This window comes from Otolemur garnettii, unplaced genomic scaffold (assembly GCF_000181295.1).
Source record: "Otolemur garnettii isolate 467f Iridium unplaced genomic scaffold, OtoGar3 scaffold00087, whole genome shotgun sequence".
In the NCBI taxonomy this organism is placed as follows: domain Eukaryota; kingdom Metazoa; phylum Chordata; class Mammalia; order Primates; family Galagidae; genus Otolemur; species Otolemur garnettii.
In genome coordinates this window covers 5,232,261-5,243,733 of record NW_003852482.1, presented here as the reverse complement: position 1 = coordinate 5,243,733, position 11,473 = coordinate 5,232,261, and the positions used below count along the sequence as shown (strand labels likewise).

The following is an 11,473-nucleotide window of genomic DNA, read 5'->3' as shown; positions in this document are numbered from 1 at the left end:
AAAAAAAAAAAAAAAAAAAAAGAAAGAAATACTCAATCTGTACTTACCTTCACTGCTTATACTCTGATCTTTTCTATTTTCTTCTGTTGTATTTTAACTTTTTAAAGCATGTTGATCCCGGTATCCCTAAACTGACCTTACAATCCATTAGTAGGTTACAATCCAAAATTTGAAAAGCACCACCTTGGGAAGCTGCATGCATATGTCAGAGACATGAGTAAGAATACTGGGCTTAACTACTGCATGATATTACATGGTATAAATTCATTCATCTATGGCACTAAACATTCTTATTTATACTTGTATTAGAAAAATATGCACACAAATGTTCACTATAATAAAATTTGAATAAAACATTGAAAAGAATCTAAATTAAGGATAATGAATAAATTGTGCACTCATACAATGAAATGGCCTCTAGTAATTAATAATACATAAAATCATCAATCTTACAAATGTAATGGCAAGAAGAAAGAGTTGTAGACTGACAACGTACTATAAGATTTAAGAGCAAATGGACTCTGCCTGTAGGTAATACGTATGTAGTTAAAAGGAAAAATGGGTGATCCCTCAGAATAAAGATGACATGTCCAAGCCTCTTCTGTAGCTGGGTGTGGCCAAAAGGAAATAAGGAGAGGCGTTATGGTGGCATCTAGGAATCTTCCTGAAAGCATGGCTAGTATGCTTCCTCTGCCCCTTCTTCCTCTTTTTCTCCTGTTTACTGGAGCTGGAACAGCTTTCTCTGACCTGGAGGTGCACTAAGAAATGGAGGCCACCAACACTGGAGGAACAGGTAAGAGGAGCTTGGGTATCCAGAGACTCTGAAGCAGAGTTACCAAACCTGTGGGAGCCTTGATTCAGCTGTGTGAGAATTAGGGCAGGCTCCAGAGGAAACAATGTCTGAGATGAAACCTGAAGAGCCAACCAGGGGTTAGTCAGCCAGACAAAGTGGGGTGGGGGGACTTGAGGAGAGGTTTCGATAAACAAGGACCAGGACAAGAGGACCTCGAGTGCTTCAGTATGACTGGAATACAGTAAGGGTTTGGATCTGTTTACTGCAGTATCCCTAGTATCTAGCACAATGCCTGGCAGTTAATTGAGGTTCAACAGAGGTTGGATGACCAAAAAAAAAGCCTAGCACAGTAGGAAGTGGTGAAAGTTAAGGCTTTCAGTAAGCATGGACTTACATCTCCTTTGTAGTTGCTCAGTGTCAGTAGTTACTATGTGTCAGCAATTCTTGAAGTAATCCGGTGAGACAGATATTAACTCTGCTATCTATGTTTTATAGGTGGAGAGACTGAAGCTTAGAGATGTTTGTTTTTTGTTCTTTTTTGTAGAGACAGAGTCTCACTTTATCACCCTCAGTAGAGTGCTGTAACGTCATAGCTCACAGCAACTTCAAACTCTTGGACTTAAGTGATCCTTTTGCCTTAGCCTCCTGAGTAGCTGGGACTACAGGCGCCCGCCACAATGCCTGGCTATTTTTTTGTTGCAATTTGGCCGGGTTTGAACCTGCCACCCTTGGTATATGGGGCCTGTGCCCTACCTACTGAGCTAACAGGTGCCACGAGAGATGTTAAATACTTGGAAGAAATAATTTTTTTCAGTAGACATAGTGAAGAGCATTACCGTAGATGATTCTGGACACTTCAGTGAAACTGTAAAATTATTTCCATTTACTTGACCTTAATAGTGACTCTTTATACCACTCATCTTGGGTTCTAACTTTGTATCAGACTGCTTTCCCAAGCTCTTCTGCCTGTCTTTTATGGAATTTATCGTTCTATGCTTTAACTGTCCACCAACCTGCCCTCCTCCTCATTAGACTGTATGTCTCCTTAAAGGCTTCTCTGCTGAAAAATCAATACTTGGTACAGAGCCTGACATAGGGTAAATGTTCAATAAAATATCTGCTAATGAATCAACAAGTTCATATGGGTCACAGCCCCAAGCAGAACTGGCTTGCTCTTTGTCATTTAAGCTGCCCACACTATATACTGTAAAAAAAAAAAATAAATAAACCCACGTAAGTAACATACCCAAAGGATTCTTCTTGTCTTTACACTTTTCTTTGAATTCAAGGATAATTTTTTTCATTAGTTCATCAACAGCTGCGTTGGAAGGTGCACACACGAGGACACGGTTCTGTTTGATTTTGGCATTGGAGTTTTCATCTGAATGCCCCCGTCTCTGGTTCTACAATTTGCCACACACACACACACCAAACAAACACCAAAAAAGTATTGATGAGGTCTAGTACAGAGTTTTAAAGTTTTTCTTCACTTCCATGTGTACTTGAAAGTTCCCATAATAAAGTTAAAGATAAATAAAAGCTCTAATACCTTACACTGCTATTAAAATTACTCTAGCAGCATAACCTTTTTTTTTTTTTTATCATAACTGTTCTGAGTCTTACTTTACCATCACTTCTTTAATCAATCCTCAACCCAACCAAAATGGAGCCCTGGAATACATTGGAGATCATTTCCTGGCATTAGATGAGACCTATAATGAAACCTATTCACCACCATTCTAGTCCTTAGGATTTGTTTCTTTACATAAAATAGTGTTTCCTACTCTGTTTTTTTTTTTTGTTTTTTTTTTTAAGAGACAGAGTCTCACTTTGTCACTGTGGGTAGAGTACCGTGGTGTCACAGCTCATAGCAACCTCCAGCTCTTGGGCTTAGGCAGTTTCTCTTGCCTCAGCCTACTGAGTAGCTGGGACTACAGGTGCCCACCACAACACCCAGCTATTTTTCGTTACAGTTTGGCCAGGGCTGGGTTTGAATCTGCCACCCTTGGTATATGGGGCCGGCGCCCTACTCACTGAGCCACAGGCGCCACCCCTACTCTTTTTACATATAACCTTCCCTCTCTCTGCTATCCCCCTCTCATGCAGTTCTACACAGTATCAAAAATACACACAAAAGTGATTATACACAACTCGAGATGGAAGAGGTGAGTCCGGTCTCAAAATGGAGGGCTACGATCCAAAGGAGCCAGAGCAGGTGAGAAAACTTTATTGGTGGTCTGAGCTTTGAAACTACAGATAACAGTTTAAGAGAACATTTTGAGAAATAGGGCACATTCACAGATTGTGTGGTAATGAGAGATCCCCAAACAAAACGTTCCAGGGGCTTTGGTTTTGTAACTTACTCTTGTGTGGAAGAGGTGGATGCAGCAATGTGTGCTCGACCACACAAGGTCGATGGGCGTGTTGTGGAACCAAAGAGAGCTGTTTCTAGAGAGGATTCTGTAAAGCCTGGTGCCCATCTCACAGCAAAGAAAATTTTTGTTGGTGGTGTTAAAAGATACAGAAGAATATAACTTGAGAGACTACTTTGAAAAGCATGGCAAGATCGAAACCATAGAAGTTATGAAGTATGAAAGGCAGAATGGAAAAAAGAGAGGATTTGCTTTTGTAACTTTTTTTTTTTTTTTGAGACAGAGCCTCAAGCTGTCCCCCTGGGTAGAGTGCCATGGCATTACAGCTCACAGCAACCTCCAACTCCTGGGCTCAAGTGAGTCTCCTGCCTCTGCCTCCCAAGTAGCTGGGACCACAGGCGCCCGCCACAACGCCCGGCTATTTTTTGGTTGCAGCCGTCATTGTTGTTTTGGCGGGTCCGGGCTGGGGATTCAAACCCGCCACCTTAGGTGTACGTGGCTGGCGCCTTAGCCGGTTGAGCTATAGGCGCTGAGCCTGCTTTTGTAACTTTTGATGATCATGATACTGTTGATAAAATTCTTGTTCAGAAATACCATGCTATATATATATTTTTTTTTTGGTTGCAGCTTGGCTGGGACTGGGTTCAAACCTGCCACCCTCGGTATACGGGGTCAGTGCCCTACTCACTGAGCCACAAGCACTGCCCGAAATACCACACTACTAATGGGCATAACTGTGAAGTGAAAAAGGCCCTTTCTAAACAAGAGATGCAGCCTGCTGGATTGCAAAGAGGTCATAGAGGTGGATCTGGCAACTTTATGGGTCAGGGAGGAAACTTTGGTGATGGTGGAAATAATTTTGGCTGTGGTGGAAACTTTGGTGGAAGGGAAGGATATGGTGGTGGAGGTGGTGGCAGCAGAGGTAGTTATGGAGGAGGTTGATGGTGGATACAAAGGATTTGGAGGTGATGATGGGAACTATGGGGTAGTCCTGGTTACAGTAGTAGAGGGGGCTATGGTGGTGGTGAACCAGGATATGGAAACAAAGGTGGTGGATATGGTGGAGGAGGAGGATATGATGGTTACAATGAAGGAGGTAACTATGGTGGTGGGAACTACAATGATTTTGGAAATTATAGTGGACAACAGCAATCAAATGATGGATCCATGAAAGGGGGCAGTTTTGGTGGAAGAAGCTCGGGCAGTCCATATGGTGGTGGTTATAGATCTGGTGGTGGAAATGGTAGATATGGTAGCAGGTTCTAAAAACAACAGAAAAAGGCTACAGTTCTTAGGAGGAGAGAGTGAGGAGTTGTTAGGAAAGCTGCAGGTTACTTTGAGACAGTCATCCCAAATGCATTAGAGGAACTGTAAAAATCTGTCACAGAAGGAATGACGATCTATAGTCAGAAAAGTTACTGCAGCTTACATAGGAAACCTTTCTTGTTTAAGACTATCACAGGCAGAGTTTGCAAAAAGTGCAGCTATTGACTGATGCAATGTAGTGTTAATTAGATGTACATTCCTGAGGTCTTTTATCTGTTGTAGCTTTGTTTCTATTTTCTTTTTATTACACCAGGTGTATTGCCCTGTAAATTGTGGTAGTGGTACCAGAAATAAAAAATTAAGGAATTTTTAACTTTTCAAAAAATATATATATACACAAAAATGAAGGGGAAAGGTACTTTAACACCTATTTACATTTCAGTTAACCCAGGGGAAGTACAAGGATGTGCCTAATCCACACCAGTGCCTTCATTCACACCTACCTCTGTTAGCAAGCGGTATAGGAGGCCAACAATAGTTTTTGATTTTCCTGTTCCAGGTGGACCATGAATCAGGCAGATTTTGGCAACTGATGGTGAGTGTTTCACCATGGCATATGCAGTTTCTATTGCTTTCTTTTGGTCTTCGTTAAAATCTCTTAAGTAGGCAATCTATATAAAAAGACACGTATGAGAATGAGTTCTTTCTGTAGTGGCACATGAGAAGAAAATAAATGAAAAACGCCCATTCAAATGTCCTTCAATTTGTGTCAGACAAAAGCTTTGGTTATGGTCGGGCAATACGTTAAAGTGTCCTTTGACCTAAAACCACTTTCACTACTAGAAAAATGCTAATTACTTACTAATTAGTGTCTGTAAGCTTCAAATGTTCACAAATACCACAACTACATTTTCGTTTGTGATTCTTACAATGATGACCACAACAAATTGCATTAATCTATACTTTCCTTCTACTTGTTTTCTTCCATTTCTTTAGGCAGTAAAAACATTCTAAGACTATTTCTTTCCTAACACAATGTGATAGGATGGAAAAAGCATGGATTTCAAGGTAAGATCTAAGTTTAAACTTCATTTCCTATTTTTTCAGAGACAAGGTCTCACTCTGTCCCTCAGGCTAGAAAACAGTGGCCAAATTGTAGCTCACTGTAATCTTGAACTCCTGGGCTCAAGTGATTCTCCCTCCTCAGCCTCCCAGACTGTTGTGATTACAGGTGTGAACCACCATGCCTAGCTTAAACTGTAGATTAAATTACAAACCAGGCCAATAAACTCCTAACCTCTTAAGAGTCTTAGCCTCTGTTATTCATTAACTCCAGGATTCCTTTTAAAAAGGAAGGTAAGGAATGACTGAGATAAAGCACAGGAAAGGACACAGTAGGGGTTCAAAAATATTAGTTTTCTTTTGCATTTCTCTACATTAATTTTCTGTAACTTATACACTCCTCTACCACTGAAAAACACTTGTTCACACAAGGTAACAACTCATTTTTGCATTTGCAACAATACCATTCAGCCTTCCATCAATCACGCAAATGCAAATTTGACATCACTAACCTTGAGACTCCTACTCCTAAACTTCATCACCTAACATTAACATTTTGATACTGCTTGTCCAGTATACCTTCAACTCTACTGCACCTTTTCCTGAGGTAAGCTAAGCTAATTACATGCTCTGCAATATTAAAGAAACTTAGTATTCAATTGTGCATTCACAGTGAACATGTCTTTGTTGCTGACCAACAGGAGCGGGTAGCAGTAAAAATATGAAGTTTTACATCCTGACATAAAATGTTTTTCTTGTCACTCACAATTCTTTCAGATGTTGTAGTTAGTAAATCTTTTGTACAGAAGTCCATGGGGTTTGGATTTAGAACAGCTCTAGCCAGTTGGTTCCGACCACTTAACAGAGACATGGCTTTCAATTTCCTTTGTGTAGTTACCAGAGAACTGATTACAATACACGTCACAAATTCATTTAAATTGGCTGGCAAGTTATCTTGAGTCTGGATGGAAAGGCAACACTCAGATTTCCCATTACGCACTATTACCAAGAAGGAGAAAAAGCAGTTTCGGTTACTAGTGAATAATGCTTTCCAGTTAAAAAGGTTAGGCAAAAGTTGTTTTCTGTAAGATTCATTACTTTAAAAATTCACTCAATAACTATTTACTGAATGCCCCCTCAGAACCAAGCAATGTTCTGTCTTCCAGAGGCTTATTTTCTAGAACAGGGAGGCACATAACCAAATTAACATGTCAAGTTTATAACAAATGTTATAAAGAAAGCAGAGATAAGTGGACAAATTTGCAGGATGAAGGCAGAAAGGCTGGCCAGGGAAGGTTTGCCTGAAGATATACTGGAGCAGAGACTTGAAATAAGGGAGTAAAGCTGTGTCCTTAACCAGGGGAAAGAGCACTACAGGCAGACAATCAACAACCACAGAGACTGTAAGACAGAGGTGTATCAGAAGTACTTTACGGCTCCGCGCCTGTGGCTCAAGCGGCTAGGGCGCCAGCCACATACACCTCAGGTGGCGGGTTCGAATCCCCTGCCCGGGCACGCCAAACAACAATGTTGGCTGCAACCAAAAAATAGCCGGGCGTTGTGGCGGGCGCCTATAGTCCCAGCTACTTGGGAGGCTGAGGCAGGAGACTTGCTTGAGCCCAGGAGTTGGAGGTTGCTGTGAGCTGTGATGCCATGGCACTCTACCCAGGGGGACAGCTTGAGGCTCTGTCTCAAAAAAAAAAAAGAAGTACTTTACAAATAAGGGAGAAGGCCAGAGTAGCTGGAAGGAAAAGTAGGGGGAAGTGCTAGACAATTCGCAGTTAAATGGGCCTATATTTTAAAGGGTTCCGCAGACCACACTAATGATTCTGAACACTATTCACAGCCGGGCAGAAAGCCACAGGGCAGCTGTGTGTAGGGAAGTAACAAGCTCTACCTTACATATTAAACAAATCACTCTTATTCTTAACAAAGAATAAACTGCAATGGATAAAAGTGCAGATGCAAAGAGATCACATACAAGGCTACTTCAGTAATCTAAGTGAAAGCTAATGGTAGCTTGGGCCAGGATGTAAAAGCAGGGATTGGATTTTGGATTTATTGTAGAGGATGAGTCAAAAGGATTTGCTGACAATATAGATATAGGATACAAGAGAAAGTAAGGATGATCCCAAGGTTTTTGGACTGAGCGACTTAAAGCATAGAGGCTCCACTTAAACAAGATGGAAAAAACTAAAAGAGCAGATGTCAGGCAGAAAATCAAGTGTTTACATTTCCATTAGTGGTCTGGAATATCTAGTAGGTCTCCAAATGGAGACATTGGATGGTTTTCACCCATGAATGAATGCGGGGAAGGAAACTTCCTTAGAACTATAAATCTGGCAAATGTTATGGTTTGCAAGAGCCAAAAGCACACAGTAGGTGATTTAGCCTTGCTGGAACTCTTCTTTCTTTCTTTTTTTTTTTTAAAGAGACAGAGTCTTACTTTGTTGCCTTCGGTAGAGTGCTGTGGTGTCATAGCTCACAGCAACCTCCAGGTCTTGGACTTAGGCAATTAATTCTCTTACCCAGCCTCCCCAGTAGCTGGGACTACAGGCTCCTGCCACAACAGCTAGCTATTTTGTTGTTGCAGTTTGGGCAGGGCTGGGTTCGAACCGACCACCCTCAGTATATGGGGCCAGTGCCCTACTCACTTAGCTACAGGTGCCGCACCCCCTTTTAAAAAAAATTTTTTTTTTGTTGGGGATTCACTGAGGTACAAGAAACCAGGTTACACTGATTACATGTGTTAGGTAAATTCCCTCTTACAATTGTGTCTTGCCCCCCAAATGGAACTCTCCTAAATGTATTTTATACAAAGAATTGAGTGAGCTCTGGTCATGCTAATAATCATAGCCCACTTGTTGTAATGTAACATTAATGTTGACCTAAGGACTTTTTTTTTTTTATATATAGTTTTTGACCAGGGCTGGGTTTGAACCCACCACCTCTGGCCTTTGGTGCCGGTGCCCTACTGCTTTGAGCCACAGGCACTGTCCTTGACCTAAGAACTTTTATTGCTATTTTATTAATTTTTGTTGAGACAGTCTCACTCTGTTACCCTGGGTAGAGTGTCATAGTGTCATCACAGCTCACAACCTCAAACTCTTGGGCTCAACCAATCCTTCTGCCTCAGTTTTTCTATTTTTAGTAGAGATGGGGACTTGTTCTTACTCAGGCTGGTCTTGAACTCCTGAGCTCAGGGGAACATCCTGCCTCAGCCTCCCAGAGTGCTAGGATCAAAGGCATGAACCATTGAGCTCGGCTTTTTTTTTTTTTGGCCAGGGCTCAGCTTTAAAGGTCTCACTCTGCTGCTCAAGATAGAGTGCAATGATATTCACAGCTCAATGCAACCTCAAAACTCCTGGGCTCAAGTGATCTTCCTGCCTCAGCCTCCCAAGTAGCTGTGACCAGAAGCTCACTAACTTTTCTAGTTTTTGTATAGACGAGGTCTCACTATGTTGCTCAGGCTGGTCTCAAACTCCTGGCCTCAAAGATCTTCCCATTGTGGCCTCCCAAAGTGCTAGGATTACAGGCCTAAGACACTGTGCCTGGCCCTAACTCAGGGAGACAAGGCCCTATAATTTAGTGGATGGGAGTGATATAAACAGTAGACAACTTCCAGAGTTGTCCAAGTTAAAAATAAACAAACAAATGAATAACAAACCCAGCAGATTCCTCAAGCTACCTTACAATGAGATTTATGTTTTGTATTCTCATTAGTAATTAGCCACAAAACCAAGGTTGGAATGCAACTTAAGATACAACAGACAGATGGCTTGCAAGTGGTTAACAGATGGTTATAACAGACACAATGACAGGTGAAGGAAAAGTGCCAGAAGAGGAGGCATTAAAAGAAGAAAGTTTTTAAATCATAAGGCTATAGTAATAAATATGGGGTCTTTTCCAGGTGAGTCTAGAAAAACTAGAAAAGGGACTCTGACTGGTAAGTAATCAACACATAGCAAAAATAAGTTTCATAAATGTTTATCAAATGCATGGCTGGTAAAGCATAATTTAGAGGGAAATTAGATAAGCTTTTATCTGATAGATCTGTTAATGTCTCCTTATTTACTTACTGACTGAAGTACGCCGAAACTTGTGAACATAACCACAATGATATTCATAGAGATCCTTTGTGCAATTTCTCACTGTATCTTTTTTCTCTCCATTTTGTCTCTCAGGAACCAAAAACACCAAATCATTTTCCTTTGGATGAAGCTGTTTAGCCAGATCACCTTCCTCCAGGTAAACTATGAAACAACAAGAAGTCAAAATTTACGTAATTCTAACAGAATTATTTTAAATAAGATTAACTCAAAAGAAATTAAATCCTTGTACTTAAGTTCAAAAGTATACAGCATAGGGCGGCACCCGGAGCTCAGTGAGTAGGGTGCTGGCCACAGACACAGAGGGTGGTGGGTTTGAACCGGGCCTGGGCCTGCTAAACAAACAAACAAACAAACAAAAAAAAGCAGGATGTTGTGGAAGGAGCCTGTAGTCCCAGCTACTCGGGAGGCAAGAGGATCACTTAAGTCCAAGAGTTTGAAGTTGCTGTGAGCTGTGACGCCAAGGGACTCTATCAAGGATAACAAAGCGAGACTCTGTCTCAAAAAGAAAAAAAAATGTACAAGTTGATTGTAAAACTTATATGACAATACAAAGAAACTTCTTTTTAAAAGGAACAGAACTACATAAGGCCTAAACTGTAGGATTTCAATCCTTTTTATAAAGTTACAATAATTAAGAACGTGGAATAGGCATACAAATAAAGAGAACAGAACAAAGTGTCGAAAAATACACTTCAACCAAGGTTAACTGATGTTCTGACAAGCCTGAGTTGCACGTTAAGTTGGGTGTTTGTAATTCAAGGACTGCCTGTAGAAGGAAAAAGGGCCCTGATTTCCCAACGGTAGGCTGTGGGTGAGATATAATGTTAGAACTCAGTACTCAGGTGGTGCCCATAGCTCAGTGGCAGGGCGTCAAACACCTACACTGACGCTGGTCACTTTGAGCCCGGCCCGGGCCAGCTAAAACAACAATGACAACAGCAACAACAATAAAAAATAGCCAGGTCTTCTGGCAGGCGCCTGTAGACCCAGCTACTTGGGAGGCTGAGGCAAGAGAATTGCTTAAATCCAAGAGTTTGAGGTTGCTGGGAGCTGTGATGCCATAGCACTCTATCCAGGGCGACAGCTTGAGACTCTGTCTCACAACAACAACCACCAAAAAAAGAGTACTCAGTTCACTCTTTCAAGTGGGGGAAAAAAAAATAAATGAGTTCCTAGGGCTGAAGCAAGGCTTTCAGTAAGCCAGAGGCCAAAAAAAATGGGGAAAAAAGACTACCTCAGCCAATAGTTCCTAGAGCAGCCTCCCTGCCCCAGCTCTCTGCCAGCATCTGCCCTAGTAGTAACAATGCTAACACTAAATTTACCACTAAGGGCTTAAATAAATTTGCAGAAAGATTTAAAAGATGGATGTGTATGGGGAAGGGTTAGACGGCCTTGGCTCTTAAAATGGCTTCATTACGCTTCATGGCTATTGCATCTAGATGTACCAGTGACCCTGGAACAACAACAGGTTTGAACCACAAGGGTCCACTTATACATGGATTTTCATCACCTTTGCCACCCCCTGTAACAGCAAGATAGAGTCCTCCTCTTCCTCCTTGGCCTACTCAGCATAAAGATGACAAGGATGAAGACCTTTACAGAGATCCACTTCCACTTAGTGAAGAATATATTTATTTTCTTTCTTATGATTTTCTTAATATTTTTTCTTAGCTTATTTTATTGTGAAAATAAAGTGTACAATATACATAACATAAAAAATATGTGTTAACTGACTCTGTTATCAGTAAGGCCTTTGAGTCAAAGCAAAATTTTGGGAAGCAAAATTTATATGCAAATTTTCAACTGTGCAGGGGGCTTTCAGTGCCCCAACCATCATGTTGTTCAAGCTTCAAAAATACAAAACTGTG

The 11,473-nt window shown here is 41.2% G+C and overlaps 1 protein-coding gene and 1 pseudogene across 6 annotated transcripts in view; one reads left to right on the top strand and one right to left on the bottom strand.

Annotated features, from left to right (window-relative positions):
• SETX (senataxin) overlaps positions 1–11,473 on the bottom strand; it is a 103,906-nt gene that overhangs the window by 32,349 nt on the left and 60,084 nt on the right. For all 6 annotated transcript variants that reach the window (XM_023516126.1, XM_023516129.1, XM_023516130.1 and 3 more), the window contains 4 exons: positions 9,573–9,746; positions 6,260–6,492; positions 4,935–5,102; positions 2,040–2,196 (listed from right to left, as the gene is read on the bottom strand). In XM_023516126.1, coding sequence (XP_023371894.1) covers positions 2,040–2,196; positions 4,935–5,102; positions 6,260–6,492; positions 9,573–9,746 — 732 coding nt within the window. The remainder of the gene's footprint in view (positions 1–2,039; positions 2,197–4,934; positions 5,103–6,259; positions 6,493–9,572; positions 9,747–11,473) is intronic.
• Positions 2,976–4,431, top strand: LOC100957547 (annotated as a pseudogene).